The 18,954-nt window shown below is 41.4% G+C and overlaps 1 protein-coding gene across 4 annotated transcripts in view; it reads right to left on the bottom strand.

Moving 5' to 3' along the window:
* Positions 1-752: 752 nt before the first annotated feature.
* srgap2 (SLIT-ROBO Rho GTPase activating protein 2) overlaps positions 753-18,954 on the bottom strand; it is a 64,622-nt gene continuing 46,420 nt past the window's right edge. For 2 of the 4 annotated variants that reach the window (XM_034218273.1, XM_034218276.1), the window contains exons 4-23: positions 17,952-18,014; positions 15,923-16,126; positions 15,464-15,592; positions 14,569-14,790; positions 13,954-14,055; positions 13,638-13,835; positions 13,462-13,546; positions 12,727-12,754; positions 12,446-12,476; positions 11,676-11,736; positions 11,013-11,090; positions 10,771-10,905; positions 10,571-10,676; positions 8,993-9,217; positions 7,310-7,389; positions 6,771-6,969; positions 6,053-6,190; positions 5,266-5,497; positions 3,897-4,007; positions 753-3,796 (exon numbers count right to left, since the gene is read on the bottom strand). In XM_034218273.1, coding sequence (XP_034074164.1) covers positions 3,239-3,796; positions 3,897-4,007; positions 5,266-5,497; positions 6,053-6,190; positions 6,771-6,969; positions 7,310-7,389; positions 8,993-9,217; positions 10,571-10,676; positions 10,771-10,905; positions 11,013-11,090; positions 11,676-11,736; positions 12,446-12,476; positions 12,727-12,754; positions 13,462-13,546; positions 13,638-13,835; positions 13,954-14,055; positions 14,569-14,790; positions 15,464-15,592; positions 15,923-16,126; positions 17,952-18,014 — 2,985 coding nt within the window. In that variant the 3' untranslated portion in view covers positions 753-3,238. The other 2 variants (XM_034218274.1, XM_034218277.1) reach the window with 2 other exon arrangements.

Below are 18,954 nucleotides of genomic sequence, written 5' to 3'. Positions count from 1 at the left end.
TGTTGTACACATTCATGTTAAAGGGAAACATCGGAATTTCCACCGTGCTATTTCCAATTATCTGCAGAAGTGGGAAGTAGCCTACATTTACTCAAGTACTGTGCTTAAGTACAATTTTGAGATACTTACTTTACTTGAGTATTTCCATTTAAGTCATTGTAATTCTACTCTATTACAATTCAGAGGTAAATCATGTATCTTTACTCCACTACATTTATTTAATGCCGTCAATTACTTTACAGATTGGGATTAATGATGTGCAATATAATCAACATTTAAATAAGACTTAAATTACACCTGGAGTACACTCTCAAAATACCCTGCAGTATACAAAGTCATTAAAACTAGCTGCACATTTATCAGCTTTGATAAACAGATCAAGGCAACTTAAGACGTTAATATTGTTAATTACAGTTAGTACAATAACAATGTAGATGAATGTTATTTGGTTTGGTGTATGACCAACCTTTTCCATGTTCACTGTGTTGTCAGGTACTGCAGTACTGTCAGGAGCGCCGTAAGGGGGTACAAAGTTAGGACGATTATAAGGGCCCGTGACTGACAGGGGCCCAAACTATTTTAGAACATTAAGAAAAACATGTTTAAGTAACCAATGTGATATATTTTCATGGGGCACAAAATCCCTGGCGGCGCCCCTGAGTACTGTACAGTATGTGACTGTTCTGTTAGAGGGGAATTCCACCAAGTTCAGCTACTTTATTAATGTTTTTAATGGAAGATTTTCTGAAATGAAACGTGTCATAGGTTTTCTTTATTGTTACAGACATCAAATAATTCAAAGCTCTTTATAGCAAGCAATGTTTATTAAAAAACAGATCTACTACAAGAACTACACATAGAATTATATAAGGCCTATTTGATTAAACTACTATTGCTATTACTGTACAATATTGTACCAAAAAAGAGTGTACCTCTGTAATGTACAACATTGTATATACAAAGTACATCTGAACACAGGATTCTCCAGTAATACAGAGACAACTATAAATAGATTTGACATTAGTCATTTTTTTAGTTCTGCTGTTTTCAAATGGACACAAAAATGCATATTTAACAATATTCAATTCTGACAAATCATCCCCACACAGTTAGTCCACACGCAAGCCAAGTTGTTCAAGTGCACCATGATTGATTTAAGATCGAAGAGGGTCCCAGCTCTCCGTAACGGCACAGCCAGGACAAAACAAACCAACCAACCACATGCATATCTGTATGTGTGAGTGTGTGTGCTGGTAGGGCAAACACACAGTCACAGTCCCTCCAGTTGTTCTGATGAGGTAAGAGCAACACGAATACACCAGGTATTACACGAACAGTAAACAGATATAAAAAATAAACCTTAACAAGTATAATTCATTACCTGGTAGACGGGGAACGGGCGTGATAGAGGAGAATATGTGGAAGCCTCTGTAAAATGAGCTCAATACTGTTTCAAAAACAGGTCTTATGTTTAGCCATTTGTCCAAGTCAGTGTTTACAAAAGTATTCATGTATTCTTTAATTCATCATCAGATCTAATTTGGCAAAGGGTACATTTTAGCAGATAATATATTTATTTATTTAAGATTTAATTCTTGGATTCTGATGTTCTTGTCCTGATTCTTCCAGGCAAGACAACATATTTTTCTCTAAACACATGTACATAGTGATTATTTTGTAAGAACTAAGGCTGCTTGTACTCCATAATATGGGAGAGGCATTTTCAAACAGATGCTGTTGGGAGGCATCCATATGTAATGCGTGAGGCAAGGGGTGGGGGGTGAGGTGCATACATACTAATACACATCCACGCATGCTCACACAGGCACACACCCAGACAGATACACAGTTCAACATTTTTTTTTTCATTACAGATTCTGAGCATTAATTAACAACTGGGAACAAAAAGTAATAACAAAACATTTTTGCTTAAGAGCCCATTGGATGAGGTGGTTGGTTGTGCTTCTATCTCAAAACACACTCAAGAGGATCCTCAGCTCCATGCTTCCAGTTATCATCAAGATTAATTAAAACATACATACACACCATTAGAATAATATAACCCTTTTTACTGTTAAGTATATAGTTAAAGGAGCAAGCTGTGTTTGTTTGAAGTCGTCCCGTGGCTGGTACTGCAGATATATAAGCTGCCAGCTCGCCATAGTGGCTGCCCTCTATGGCCCCAGCATGCAAGGAAAACCTGAACGTTTTTTTTAGCTGCCACAAAACACCAACACACACACATTTGGAGGGAATGTGTGTGTATGTGTACAGTCCAGCATTATCTATAAAAATGCTGTGTTTCAGTGGTCCCCTACACACATAATAGAGCTGCAGGAGAGAAGCAGCGTAATGCCTCAAACTACCAGCTTTTATCATCTGTATTGCTATATGTGTATTCAGAATTACTAGTGGCCATGTTAGGCTTTGGAGAACACTGCTCCTGTTGTGACGAGTACTGAACAGTAATAAAAAAAGAAAAAAAAAGAAATCACCAACATATCAAACACTTGAGGAAGAGATCAAATAAAGCCCTGGATCACATGACTTACACTGATATTTGGCCCAGTTTTCTTTCCTTTCATCATCTCAAAAGACCACCTTCATCTCCAGTCTTCCACTCCTGAAGCAGCAGGTCAGTGTGTTTGATTTCTACACAGAGCAAGAGCTTAGCATTTCACAGTCTATTCTCGGGAATCAAACGTTCCCTTCCAGTCCGCTAGTCATGGGTCAATAAAATGAAAAGAAAAAAATGTCTACTATACAAAAATCAAACAGTGCTTTTTGTTCCTCACTTGATCTGTGTGTAAAGGCAAGTAACACTCCTGCACGCCCACTCAAACACAATTTTCAAACATCACAAACTAGTGTATGTAATCTGTAGGTGTCCGTCCTGAGTCCTGTTCCCTTGTGAATAATGTTTTAAATCCAGTGATGCCTGGGATCTCTGCGATGGCAAAAGAAACAGAAGTGTATTTTTTTCTCTCTCGTATTAACACCCTCTGATAGTTGAACTGCAATAAGCAGAGCTGCCAGGAAAGGGCTGAAAAAACTCTTGACCAAAGGGAACAAGGCGTCTTAGAAACTCGCCTGGACACCAGGAAGTGCATGCTACACATGAGTAGTGGGTTAGGTCTTGTGTCAATCAAATGAAGTGCTTTCTGCATCTGCTTGTAGAAGAGCTGTAAGAAATCTAAGAGTTTGTGAGAATCATTATCGTGGGTCAGATTGGGAAGTCCTAAACCGGGCAGGGTTTGTCATTAGACTGGGGTGAGGGCGGAGGAGGAGGGGTGTGAGGGAGCGAGTGGCTTGTAAGTGGAGGAGGAGGAGTAGGGGGCACAGTGGAGGTCGGGGAACCCATGGCTGGACTGCCGCTCCCATTCTTTGGGAACACCACCGGCTTGGGCCTCGTTGCTGGGGGGCGCAGCTCTCTGAAGGAAGGTACAGATGAGGAGAGGGAGGAAGAGGAGAGAGAGGGGGAGGTGGCGGAGGGCAGGGGGCTCCGCGGCTGGCTCTTGGCCGGGCGGAAGGAGGAGGGCACGTCGCTGGCCGAGGAGGCGCTGCGCTGAAGCGGGTGTGCATGTGAGGAAGCCCCCTCGCTGTCCCGTAGCAGACGGGAGTGGAGAGGACTGGAGGGCTCCGAGGCTCCTCCTCCCCCTCCTCCTCCTCCACACACACCTTTCAGCTGCTCCAGTGTGTCCAGCACCACGTCCGGGGTGTGTGTGTGTTTCGATGTGCTCTGCCTCTCCAATTTACTGAGCTCACTCAGCGCAGAGGTCATCGTAGCCTCAATGTCCTGAGAGAGACAGAGAGAGAGAGAGAGGAAAATACTTATTATCTTGTGCATTCAAACACCCAAAGTGGCAGCTGTGGATGAAGGTGATCTGAAGCAGTACCTGTGAGCTGTGCTCCACCTGGGAGAACACCTCAGGGTCCAGCGGTCTGTGGTTGCTGAAGCTTTTGGAGCGGCCTGCTGAAGATGTCTTGCGTAGCTGTGGACTCTCCACCTAAATGTTCATAATGTCCACAATTAAATGCTGGCCAAAATTAAAAAGTACATTCACTACAATGACATTCCCTTGAGTTCTTAAAGGGACAGAGAAAATAATTGATGAAACAAAAGACAACTGGATCAAAAAATCATCCAATTTTTAATCCAGGTGTCATTTAATCAGTCCTATGCTCTCTACTAATGATCTTGCAGCACTCCAAGATTTTAAAGACATTTTGAAACTTTAATACTTTTTAATGTTGTAACATATTCATTAAGCTGTTTGTGGCTCTTAATGTGCCACAAATGTAATGTATGCTGTGTGCTGTAATGTAAATGTCCCCTCTGTGGGACTAATAAAGGTATTCTGATTCAACAACAGATCTGTAAATATCCAAAACATGCTGGAGTTTTGCTGAATCTCTTTCACTCAGGTCAAAGTTTTTAATATACAAAGAAATTGAAAGGAAGTCACTCTAACAATTACATTCGAATAACACTTATGGTTAACAAGTTATTGACTCAATGGAAAATATCAAAACATTATTCAATAAACGCTTCGATGTAATGAGTCGCTTTTCACACACGGGGGTGCTGTTGGTTTGGTCTCTGCTGTTTATGTCATGAATGTTCAAAAGGCATATTGTAATAGAAGTCATAGCATCAGCATAGGTTTGTTTAGCAGGTCCACACTCTTTTTTACTGCACAGACGTGTCAATATGGAAAGTAGGACACGCAGACAGTGGACAGAAAGGGATTATAGTATAGGTTTTTAAATGGCTGTATAATGTCTTCTTTCTCGGTTCACATCTAAAAATGCAATGGTCAATAATATAGGGGGTATAAGGGTTTGATAAACCTGGCCTGACACACTAGTTTTTTTTTTTATCTTACCGCTTGAAACTTAAATAGTAATATAAACAGTTTCATTGCATACACAGGTGCACTAAATAGTTACGTTTAAGCAGAATGGTTTTAGCAAGAAGTGAGCATAGAAATAGATCAATGAGATCGAGTTATACTGCACAAGTTGATTATTTTTAAACTGATGTTTTTGATATAGTTTTGTTGTTGTTAAAAATCGACACCCATTTACTTTAATTCATCAAGGTTTTCTCCATTTTTAGATTCTTTGTTTACCGTGAAGACATGAGGAAAACAAAGTTCTTTTTTTTAAGAATTCAAAGTAACACAGGGCGAGTAATTGATATACAATTAGTCATTTTAGGATGAAGTGTTTCTTTAATGTGTTGAAGGAAAGCTGGAACAGTACCTTGGTCTTGAGAGAGGAGTGGCGAGTGACTGAGTTGAGGATGCTGTGAGCGCTGACAGGTCGTTTGTCTCCGCTCTCTTTCACCAGAGCCCCACCAACAGGGAGGGAAGCGGTTCTCACCCCTCCTCCTCCCCCTCCGCTGGGTCCTGGACTTACTGGACTTCCTGGACTTTCGCTCTCTGAGCCGCGGAACGATCGACGGATGCTGCCGGACTCCGGACGTTTCCTCAACCTGAATGAGACAAATATTAGTTATATTTTTGTATTTACGATGTTCACTCTGGAAAGTCCAAAAACGACAGCAAAAATCTTTAATCATAAGTCATCTAAGATAAGAGATAAGACAGGACTTTAATTATCCCGAAGGAAATTGTTGTGCCAGAGTTACAAAGATACAATAAACAAAGCAGCATAATAATAAAACTGAACACTAACAGTGCAGTAAAAACTACAAGTAACATAGACGGTCAAATAATTCATGTAAAAAACTTCACAGTGACGAGCAGTATTGAGAGGTGCAAAACAACGTAGTGGCAGATACGTAATTGCACATTATTATAGAACATTATTAATAATATTGCACATGTTATATAGCACAGAGTGTTTTGTCATGATCGTCATGGTATTTATATTGCACATAGTGTGGAAGTTCTCAGTTCCCTTTACTGAAGGGTGAGGAGTTATAGAGTTTGGTGGTCTTCGGTGGTCTACAGCTGAAAGAGCTCCGGTAAATAAGAGATCTCATGGTTCTTACTTCCATATGATTTATGAACAGTCTGAGACTCACTTGTTGAGGTTGGCCAGGTAGATGTCGGCCACATGAGCTCCAGTAGGAGAGGCAGCGCTGACCCTGGTGGAAACTCTCTCCTCCAGCAGCTCCTTGCTGTCCATATCAGGCTTTGGACTTCCCCTGCCCCCGTCAGGCCTGAAACAATAGTTTATAATCACTTACTTATGACTCGTATCCAGACAGACCACGGGAAAACTTCGTAAGGAAACACAAGTAGTGATCAAAACTCTTCTGCAAAAACTGTTCTAAATGAATAATGAACACTGATTCTTATAAACTCTTTTGTTACCCGTTTTAATTTAAATTAAGGAAGCGGTAACCCAAAGTGAAAAGGCATATTTGTTATCCTGTGTATTAATCACTAAATTGTTGTCTAAAAAGCTCATCTAGATTACTTTTTACTTACTCCCTCTACGTTTGGTAATCATGAACGTTGATAGGAATGTGTATTTTGTAAATTGTGTAATTTTTCTTTTAATTTTGTATCTTTAATATTTTTAATTCATGCTTCTTGGGTAATATTAAGCTGTCTTTTGCTCTTTTCTTGCTGTAACAAATGCAAATGTCCCCTCTGTAGGACGAATAAAGGTATTCTGATTCTGAAATAAATGTTACTGTCAAACACTTTTTGTTTGCATTGACAAAAAGCCCGCCCTTTTAAAACCCTTTAGCCATATAAGTGAAAAAAAAATCAGAAAAAAAGTAAAAATATTACATGTCTTGCACCACGATGTACTGATGCGGCACCAGGCCCACCACGCCGTTATGCCGCCCCTCCCACCAGTCGTCAGAGGCCCGCTGGTAGAGAAGCAGAGATGCGCCCTTCTTGAACGACAACTCCCGACTAGTCCGGCCGGAGTAGTCAAACCGAGCGATGGCTTCGAAGGCGTCCGACTCTGAAACGGCCAAGGAGCCTGAGATTCAGAGAGCGGTGGACAGACACAGGGCGTGGACAGAGAAGCAGGAGGCAGCAACGAATGAAGAGAGGAAAAGAGAGGTGGACGAGAAGGGGAGCCAGATTAGTGCATAGCAGATTAGTGCAGCTGTATTTAGTGACCGCACAAATGTTAAAAGTTACAAAGCAGAATAATAAACGAGTTACTGGGAGAAAGATGTGAGCTGGTTTAAACGGTTAGAGCCATAACTGGTAAGCAAAGCAGGATGAGATTTCATAAACTGGTGCAAAAGTAAACATTATGTACAGTATATAAACCACATGTATTGCACGTATTCCTGTGTGTGTGTTACACGCACCATCCTCGCTGTTGCGGCTGACAGAGACGGTTTCAGGCGCAGGCTCTTCCACAAGGGGGGGCTCACAGTGTGGACTATCACTGAGGAGGACACAGACAGCAGACAAGTTAGAAAATACAGAAGTCTCGGATGGACAACATGTGTTGATGACTCACAGTCTGACCTCATACTCCTCTTTATAAATCACATAACATCATACGGCATGCACCACACCACTGCTTAGTGTCGAGGTTATAGCCAGGTCGCAAACCTCTACACTCCCTGAAAAACATTATTTATTTAAAATGTGCCTTCTTTCTCTGCTTGGATTTAAAATAAGGTCAAAGACAGGATTTTACTGAGGTCCTGAGTCTAAGGCTAAAGGCACTCTTCATTCTCCCACAGAAAGCTGACTTAACATAAAAAAATAAGTCTTCCAATATATGTGAATATATATATGCTTTGTAATATTTTCTGTAAATTGTAATTCTATATATAGTCACACTGCCATGGATTTAGAGTTATCAATGTACTGTACAAAAATAAATGTGGTTGTGGATACATTTTATTGTTGTAAAGATAACTGTACACCGCGATGAGTGCAATTATATTAGAATAACTGTACTTGCTTTATTAATTTATCTTGTTGGCTTGAATGTTGACAAATTCTGCTTTAATGAATCAATATTGAGTCTGAAATCAACAAATTAAACACCCACTATATGTCCTTTACATTTGTCAATGTGGACCTTCTCTAAATGGCCTATATGTCCTAGAAGTACAGTACTGATCACAGGAAGTAAATACTAGCTATGGTGCAATGAAGCCCCGCCAGTGTTACAGTGTTTTCCTGTCTCCACTCTCTACAGTACAGACTGAGAGCTGCTCCTCCAGCATGACTAACAGCCTGAGCCACCGCACTGACTGGCAGCGATCATGATAACTGGTGCAGAGGCTAGTCATTAGTGTCAAATTGACCCTCGTATGCATTGTGGTGTGTGTGTGTGTGTGTGTGCATGCTGATGTGGTCAGGCGCTCCTAAGCATGCTGTGTGATGGAGGGTAAGCTGATCCCCGGGGCCCCCCCTAGCCCTAAGTGGAGCAGACAAGTTGAGCCCCTCCATCACTCTACGACAGTCCCTAAATCAACCACCTGCCCCCCTTCCTTTTTTAATATTAACTTTTTAAATGTATATTTTCGATTTGCCTCAGAACATATTTCTACATGTCTACAATAGAACCTGTTTTCTACATTTGATGAATTTACCTTAAATTGGTTTTTACTAGCTTTAATGTTGCCTCTATTCATCTACTCATCTACATGACCAAATATGTATATATGTTCATTTGAATTAATTTCTTATTTTAAAGTACATTTCTTTGATTTTATCCTAATTTTATTAATCTGTGTGAATCTGTGCTGTCCTGTTTTTCAATCTTACCCTGTTGCTGTTAAACTACTGAATTTCCAAATTCAATATTATCGATTTTCATGCTGTATATTAATCCCTGATTTAGGTTATCTATTTCAGTTTTTAAACTAGACACACCTTCTTCTACCCTTTTAGTTTTTACCATAATCTGTTTTGAATTAATATACTGTTTTCCTCGCCTCATCATCTCCAACCCCCCTGTAGTTAGACAACACTCGAAGGACACTCCCTGAAGTCCTTAAAGTCTTAGCTATTCAACTTCCTGTCCTCACCAGAAGTCATCTCCAGCTCCAGGGACGATGTAGATGGCGCCCTGCACTTCCTGTGGCCCGGGGAAGATGGTGTCGTGGTGGATGATGATAGTTTTGATGAGCTCGTTAACGTGAGCTTGGCAGGAGACCTGGTCGTTGCCCTCGGGGACGGACATCAGGGTGGGGCCGAAGCAGATGGCCAGGTTGTATGGGTCCATCATGTTTTCATCGCTGTACTGAGACAGGCTGGGAGGAAAGGGGGGAAAGAATCATTACCTCACCTTCATTTCTTTAACATATACTATATACAAAACCCACTATGCACACAAACAACCATGACATGTCATCTATAGCCTGCATCTGCCCCCTACTTGTGCATAAGCTGTGAACATGTTGAATTGCACAGGTCAAACAGTAAACAGTACCTCAGCCTGTTTCAACATATCACTTCATTTTGAGGCTCTGATGATGTGTGTGTTTCAGTGTCTGAGAAGAAGCAGGTGCATTGTGGGGACTGTAAATCACTTGTGGAAAAGAAGAAGCTCCCCTTCTGTCTCTGCTTGGTTTACTCAGGAGTCTCACATTTCAGATCTCCCTCACTCCCTCTGCTACCTCCCTACCACTGAAAGGCTTCGTTGTTGTTTTTCAAAGATGGATTTGATAGTGTGGAATTGATGTCTCTGTTTGTTTGTTTGGCAAACATTCAAAAACATTCTGCATCAAATTGAGTACTACTTTTGGTTTAAAATCTACTACTTACTACAAAAGCACCTTTAAAAAAAACTAAATGAAAGAAAATCAGGCAATTAGAACAGTCTGAAAGGAAATAAACTACCCAGAAGTAATTTGAACATATTAACTATGACACAAGCCCTTCTATAGCTCCTATTGAATCTACGAATGTCAGATGAGAATGTCTTTGTTTTAATTGGCCGATGCTTTTTCGCAGAGTTGTTTTCCGCAGAGTTGTTTTCCGTCCTTTTAGAGAGCCTGGGTTTGTGGCTTTTGTGAGCCCATTGAGACTGCAATGTGGTATTGGGATATACAAATACACTTGAGGGAAATTCCTTGAGTAATGAATAGCATCAAAAAATGTTGCACTCAGAACATTTGATCAGGGTCTTTACTTTACCCAAAAAGGTTAAAAGGATGTTTAGATGTTTGTGCAAGAAAGCGAAATGAAGGTCTTTTGTAGTTGTTTATGAAACTAATGAATGTCTGTGTATGGTAATGTGCTGAATATTCTGAAATCTTTATATAAAAAATGACTATAGATCCCGTGAATATAAACAATAGCTTCTAAATGTTTTATTAAATGATGTACAGCGTATCCAAGTATCCATTTAATAAGGAAGCCAAAGCTTGTTTTCTTGATATTCCTCAGATCTCAGAAGAGTTTAAGACCTAACAAGAAGCTCACTTGACATTAAACAAGTTGTCAGAGGTAATGGAGGCTTTAAAGGCCAGCCAAACAGCTGGACCAGATGGGATACCGTGTATACTGTTTTGCCTTTGGAGGTAAATTATATTACAGCAATAACTTAGAATAAATGTCTGTTTGAATTTAGTATCTGTGTGTGTGCGTGTCCTGCTACTCACTGGTTGAGGAAGGCGAACAGGTATCTCATGATGATGAGGGTTTTGTTCGGCAGAGATTTCAGAACTTTCTTAACGTGGATTGCTCGCTCCTGGAGGCTCTCCATCGCTGGAAAAGAACACAACCACAACACCCAGGAGATTACTCACACAATCAAGCACATAAACACACACTCACACAGAGAAGAGGAGGAGAGACTTACCGACACAGGATATGATGTCATGGAAGACTTCCTTGGGGAAGAGGGCATGGTCCAGTCCTCTGAAGTAGAGCTTTAGGACGCCAGCGATGGAGTCCATGTCGTGGTCATTCTGGTCCCCTGCCAGCGGGTCCTCACCTATATCCGGACAAGAAGACAGAGGGAGCAGGAAGTGGGGGAGAAAAGATAATAAAAGCACTGTTTGTTGTTAAATGCTCAGGTGTCCTAATGGATGATAGTCTTACCTCTCTCAAACGCATTCTTGATGTCATTGACTTCCACCTGAGAGCCCGACACTCTGAAGATGCCCTCATGCTGCAGACCTACGTAGACATGAAAATATTGTATATTAATTTCACACACATAGGATTGCATTCAATTCAGAACATAACAAAAAAACATGACAGGATCGGTCAAAAAGCCACAGACTTATATAACGGACATCCCATCTAAAAAATAATATAAATAACAAGAAACACACAAAATGATCAACAAAAAAACAACCAATCCATTAAAAAGCAAAAAAATACAAGAAAAACAATACAGGGGAAAACAAACAAAGAAAAAGTGTGATTACAATTGCTTTTTTTTCATTTATTAGTATACTGAGCTCTTTGGCCTTTCATATCTTTACTGTAGGATATCTGCTGAGAACTGGCCATATTTTATTTTGTAAAAAAGGAAGGTGAAGGTAAACAACCCATCTAGTCTTATATTTATCCAGTATTATATAAATACCTTTGGTTATAACATTTGAAAGTACACATTTGATCTATTGCCAGAGTTTGAAAAGGTTCCCACATTAATTTGATCCAGATCCAATCACACTTCATTTTTCAATGCGACCAATCAGTGCTCATAAAGAAGCTGATGCTAAACCTATCACTTCACTGGAGAGTTTCACTCACCATGGCGACTGATGAAGCGGATGCAGCTCTCCACCATCAGAGGAATGACTTCCCCAGACTCCTGCAACAGGAGGAGAGGAGTTACTCCCCAAAGAGGAACACAGGGGGCCGGTGTGCACATACAACAGTGCACATCTTGTCAGGAGGATTTCCGCACACACGTCTGCACATGCACATGCATCGGTGAACACGTTTATGTGTGTGATTAGGGGAAGGAGGGTTGGCACATTACCCAGCTGTTGCTAGGAGACAGAGCTTTTTCCTTTTACCTTTGTTTGTTTGGGGTTTAATGAGATCTCCGGGAGGTAAGGCTATGGAAGGTGTTTTGGCCGATTTATGTTCATATTGTTACGGGAATCCCCGTGTGGTTTTGATATCTTTTAAAAAACAGACTTTTATTTGAAATACACAATCATTGATTTGTCTGTTAAGTAAGAGATGGGGGGCCAAAAAAAACAAGCTACCCACAAGGGGGAGCCACAAACAAGAGATTCCCCAATGGAGCAGTTGCTTTTGATCACTGATGTGTGGTTTCAAAATGCACAACAGTTCACCAAATGCAGTGAAAAATGTATATATATTGAGTTATAATATCTGAGGTTTGGAATAATAATCAAAGTATTGTCAACATCTAGATGCCTGTTCCTGCTGTGGGCAGAGGACACTGTGAGAAACATGTGGCGTGAGTTAATAACAAAGTTACAGCGTCTCTAACTGAGAGCCTGACAGTCGCTCAAAAACAAAGACGCACAGTTATGACAGATAATTACCTGCTTCCGTAGCGCCGAGTTTCTCCGTCCGCTACACAGAGGGGGAGAAAGAAATGTCACTGTCATTATGTCTCCGGAAGACAGTCTATTTATACTCTGCTAACATATTTGTATACACAGACACGTGTTGAAAATATCCTTAAAGAGTGATAGGGGAAATAATACCCCTGGCTGCCAAGAAATATATGCTGTTAAAATAAATGCTGTTACGGTATATGCGAGTGTGTGTGTGTGTGTGTGTCTATGTGTGTGTGCATATTTCCTTTCTTTACCACACCTACCTGGCAAGGCAACAGTCACTCTTCTGACCTAAAGAGACAGGAAGAGGGGGAGGGAGAAAGAGAGAGAAAAAGAGTTATAGTAGAAGCAGGACACACAAGGAAACAGCTTCTGATGGACAGAAAACAAACTTCCCGACTGAGGACACACACACACACACACACACACACACACACACACACACACACACACACACACACACACACACACACACACACACACACACACACACACACACACACACACACACACACACACACACACACACACACACACACACACACACACACACACACACACACACACAACACACACACACACACACACACACACACACACACACACACACACACACACACACACACACACACACCTTTAGAAGAGGTTATCCTGTAAGGTTGTGGAAATGCACAACTAGCCCAGAGGAACCCCGTAATACTTAAGACCACAGCTGCTTCCCCATATGGTCACTGTCACTGTGACCTTTACCTCACACACACAGACACACACATATTACTTGTGACTATTAAATAAATTAAACCCTCTCTGCTTCCCTGCATGAGGCCTGATGTGTCACATTAGACCACTCATCTCTCTGATCTGCTTCCTATTCCGCCTCGGGGCACCAAGCCTTTCCCTGAACCCATCTCCTCATACTGGGGGGGCCTCCCAGGACACACACTCACACAGGACACATGGACAATGTCTTAAAAGCTATTAAGGACAGTCCCACTCACTCTCTCCCATGGTCTTGTCGATGAGGTCATGCTTGGCCTCCAGCTTGGTGATCAGGCTCCTGCCTTCCAGAAACTCCTTCAGCTTCTACAACACACACACACACACACACTGGGGTTTTAGGTTATGCTCATCACATATAACAGACATATCAAGGATGGACACAACTAGCACTGACTGTGAAGTAAAACTGCTCCGTCTCCTGCTGATTGGCCCGTCGCTTGGCCAGACTGGGCTTGCTGAGATATGATTCGCTGAAGGTGGATTTGACCGACTCCATGCTGTTGCTGTGGTGGAAGCACTCGGAGACATCGTAGTCCTCCACTGTCACCATGTCTTGGATGGTGGACAGAGTAGCCTCCATGGTTTTCTTCACCTGATGGTTGGTAAGGAAGAGAAGAAGAGATAGAAAGTGAAGGCTGTGATTAACACACACGACAGCTGCTAAGGGGGGAAAAGATGAAATATTAATATTAAGCAGGAAGATGTCTGACCTCTTCATTCTCAATCTTGAGTGTGGAGAGGCGGGACTGCAGCTGCTGACACCTCTGGAGCAGCTCGCTTTCCAGAGGCTGCTGGGCACACACCACTCCCCTCTACACACACAAACATAAAGAACACAGATTAAAGATAGACGGCAAACAACTTGTGATGACAGCATAACAAAAACAATCTTTTCACTGTGCACCCCAAAATCAAAAATACACGTTATAGATTATAAAAGCACGTTTCTGTCAGCTTGGTGATGCAATTGGCGGATGTAGAGTTCTTTCATGAGACTGCACTGATTATTTTGCGCACCTAGGTCATGATTTCTGTAGAGGGACATTGCTGTTGAGTTTTTCCGAATGCATTTTAATTTACTTAACATTAATAGTATTTGTCCCATTATAAAAAATATAAAGGCAGACATATCAATAGCTGATATCTTGAACACTTGGCAACTCGCAACAACATTTTTTGATTTGTATTGATACATAGCAATACAGATTAAAGGAAAAACATGTATTTTTGATTTTGGGGTGAATTGTCTCTTCGGTCTTCAATCAGAAATATTTATCCCTAAAGAGAAGACCCTCCTAATACTGATTCAAGGACTACAGCTTTACCGTGTCTCCCATGTGGGACTGGAAGTCGAAGCGAGCGGGGGGGCAGAAGACGTTGTTGTAGGTCTCCATCAGTTTCTGTTTGTCCCCGTTGGCCTCCAGACTCTCTGCAGCCCCCTCCAGTGTCTCCATGCCAGAGTGTTTGGACGTCTCTACGTTCTGTTCTGCAGACAGGTACGTCCTCAGGGCTCGGTGCAGGCTGGCATGGTAGCCCAGGTCACAGCACTGTCACACACAAACACACATAATAGAGATTACAGAGCTGCAGCAGATCCACCAGAGCAACTACAAGTGGAAACAGTAATGTTTAAATCTGCACACATCTTTTACTAGGGCAGCTGTTTTTGAGAGAGGAACAAAGTCATGCTACATAATACAAGACGACTTGAAATTTGATGCAAACACTTTTAAGAGAGCTACCTAAACCTTAATTCAACAACAAATCTGTAACCATTTCCTGCTTTTATGTGTAAGGTTTTTAAGTTGTCTCCTTTCTATCTCACAAATTAGCATCCGCCCTAAACAATATTATAGTTGCATTTCGATTGCTGTTTTCAGTTTGTTTATGTATTTTGTATTTGTCCCTATCAAATAAACCATAAATGAATACACAAAATAATTGCATAGTCACACTTAGCATGCAAACACTTGGTAAAACACATGTGCACATTACAACACCACTCTGTTGCAAGGATTGTTGGGAAAGAGACAAGGAAGAGGAAACACAGCGAGGGGACCGGTCTACTGCCTTCATTAGGAGCACTGAAGCTAATGTGAAGAGACTGACCAAGGGGCCACCATCGGCTAGAGCACACACACACACACACACAAATATAGACACACTATGTCTACAAACGTTAGCTGCTCCCACAGAGTAACATGGTGTGTTTATACTCACGTCAATGATGTCGGAGAGGTCGTGGATGTAATATTTGAAGACACAGCTGTTGGTGGCCTCGAGAGCTAGCAGGTACTCATTCCTTGCCTTGATGGCCTTCAGCTTGTTCTCTGTGTACTTAGCTTGCCTCTGATAAAAGAGAGAGAGATGGATACAATTAGAAAGTAGATGGAAGGGAAAACATATTTGAGAGGATGAAAAATATCCATAAAAGATGGTAATGATAAGTAAAGAGATGTAAGGAAAGAAGAGGGATAATAGGTGTTCGAATGAAACGCCTCTGTATTGATTTTGAATAGGAAGTGGAGAATCATGTAGCTGTGACCGGCTCTACTGTAGTGGACAAGGTTAGCAATAAGCCAGTCATGCACTCATAAATCTTTCATGAGACACTCGTCGTAAGTCAGAGTGACAACAGGTGGAGCACTCTGAGACAGATTCCCTCTCTACTCCCCTCACCTTCTCCTTCATTTTCTCGATTTTCTTGACACTGGAGCGCCTGACGGGCTTCTCGTCTGTCTTGATGCTGGACAAGGTGTCGGGGGAGCGCGGTGTCTGTCGGTCGGAGCGTCCCATCTGCTTCTCCTCCTGCTTCTCTGCATCCTTGAGCTTAGACTCTGCATTCATGCTGTCAGTGTTGTACATGTGGTACGTCTTCATCACCTGGGAAGGAACAAGAGTTGAGATTTGCAAGGACAGGAATGTGTGTGTTTTCCTCAGTGGATGCCTTACTTCTGTATTTGGCTCTGAACCAACCCGCATAACGAGGATAGTGAAGCATTGAGGCTTATTGCACAAACAGCACAGATTTTTTTTTTGGGTCATTTGATGAATATGACAGCCAATTAGTTGAATAACCAGTTGTTTAATGTACATCATAACTATGCTTCGACATGGTGGCGAGAGTTTGACTTGGAGATTTAAACACATGAAGCGTGTGTGCACGTCAGCCTTATTCATGCGACCACTACCAGAGCGGTCATTAAACTGCTCTAACCCCGCCACAACACTGCAGACAAAAGCTTTATGAGTAAGCATGTGAGCGTCACTAAAACCAGATCTATTTCTATCTCTTACTATAATTACAGCATAAGAGCTGCTATTATGGGCCAGGCTGAACTAAGCTACACAGTGGCTTGCTGCTCAGAGATGTGCTGTGAGAGGACACACACACACACACACACACACACACACACACACACACACACACACACACACACACACACACACACACACACACACACACACACACACACACACACACACACACACACCACACACACACACACACACCCACACACACACACACACACACACACACACACACACACACACACACACACACACACACACACACACACACACACACACACACACACACACACACACACACACACACACACACACACACACACAGTACTTTTGACAGTACTGTTGATATATGTGAGCAGAAGCTATGAAGCGCGAAAAGACCAAAACAACAGACAGTCATAAAAAAATCAATGATCAATTCAGACGGACTAATTATTATAAATAGTAATGATGAGCACAACAGAGCCCAGTAACAGAGGCCTGAGTTTACAGAACAGACTCCCAACTTGCTTTGCCCGCAGGCAAAAAGAAACCTTGATTATATCTAACAGATAAAATACATACACATTCAAGGCTAATCAATTGTCATTCTTCAAAATTCTTGATTTTCTAATTAACTGAGATAGAAACTTCACTGATTTAAATTGTATAAACTTGGCAGAAGTGGGGCACTTATTTATTTTAAACAATCTCAATTAGTCTGTTTTGTAGCTTTTTGGCCCATTGGGCACCTGATTTACATTTTAAGCACAAAATAAATCCCCAATTTGAATGCTAACATTACGTAAACCTTAACGTTAATTTGCCCAAAACACAGACCACAGCTGAGACTAACAGGAATGGTGTTAGCTCATAAACCAAATGACCGTACCAACTGAAAACGTAAAAAAATCTAAATAGATATTTTACGTCAATGTGTAGATGCGTGCTTCCTTCTGTGTGCTATTGTTTGGTAGAACTAGTGGTGCAGCTAAAGAAAAAGTCAGGGAATCCACATAATTTGGCTTCATCCTCTGGGGATCATAAACGTTCATCAAGTAGTTTTTTATGAGATATTTAAATCCTGACTAAAGTGGTTGACAAAACAAACAACAGCTGGCCAAGACGCTGGTGTAGCCAGAAATCCTAAATCTTTATAAGATGTAGCCAAATTGTCTGCTTTTTCTCCACATCGTGTCTTTGTGTAGTCTTTGAGTTTATTGCTGGAATCTTATGTTATACATTGTACCTTTGTTTTTTTAAATGTGCTCTTTAACAACTTTAAACATCCCTGTAAGTAAAAGACTGCTAACCCTAACACTACAACTGCAATGCTCTCCCCATTGAGATGCAAGATACTACAAAACATTAATACAAATCTACATATTTTGATTGCAATGTCAGTGATTTTTCTTACCGTGTAAAGCTCATTAAGAACTTTCATCAGGTCCTCTTGCAGCTGTACGCCAACCTCTTTGCTCTGAAAGGACAGAAAGAAAAAGACAGAATAAAATATCTGCTTCTACCCGGCCATCTCTCTGCCAACTAATGACATCCCTCCCGCTCAGTCGAACAACTGCAGCATCATCAATCAAGACTAGATGTTCTGGCTAAATGAGAGTGGAGGAGTCTCTAGTCCAGATAGATGAGCAAGGCAGTAATGGACTTGATGGATGTGGACTCTAAGGAGGAAGATACTGATCTTTACACATTGGCAGGGAGGAGAAAAAGTCCCAGACAGAGAAGACAAAAAGACGACGGAGCCAAAGACAGAGGGCAAGATGACGAAGTTGCAAAAGATTTTAAAAAAAACCAGACAAAACAAGGAGGACAGGGAGTAATTCAGGCACTACCATTCTCCAGACATAACTGCCGGGACCCACTAGTGACTGATGACTTCCCAGCAACCCACAGATCAGAAGACTACATTCACTTACACAAGCGTACATATTCACACTTGGTTTTACAATGACGCAAACACTAGTAAAAATAGAAACTTATCTGCACACACAAATACTGAAACAGAATTGACTTAAAATGACTGCACAGACGTTATAACTGTTTATGAAAATCATATTTTAATATCGATTATTCCGACGTTTTAACAGGCTAAGTTAAAGTGGACCTATCATGCTATATTTGAATAATATATTGTAGGGCCATACCTATATAAAACATGTCTGTGAAGTTTTTTTTCTCAAAATACCAAACAGATCATGCATTTTAGCCATGCCTCATTTAGCTCTATTTGCTCTTTTTTAGCCCTGTTTTTAGCAAGGGCTGAATCTGTGAGAAGTCTTCTTCGCTGCTTTTGTGGCAGACTACAGCACCACCTACAGGCCTGGTATATGTACTACAGCGTCTCCAGCGCTTTCAAGCGGCAATGGTCGTGGCCGTGGCCCAACCCCCCATTCCCCTGA

Source organism: Gymnodraco acuticeps, unplaced genomic scaffold (genome assembly GCF_902827175.1).
Source record: "Gymnodraco acuticeps unplaced genomic scaffold, fGymAcu1.1, whole genome shotgun sequence".
NCBI lineage: Eukaryota > Metazoa > Chordata > Actinopteri > Perciformes > Bathydraconidae > Gymnodraco > Gymnodraco acuticeps.
This window is presented reverse-complemented; position numbering and strand designations above follow the sequence as displayed.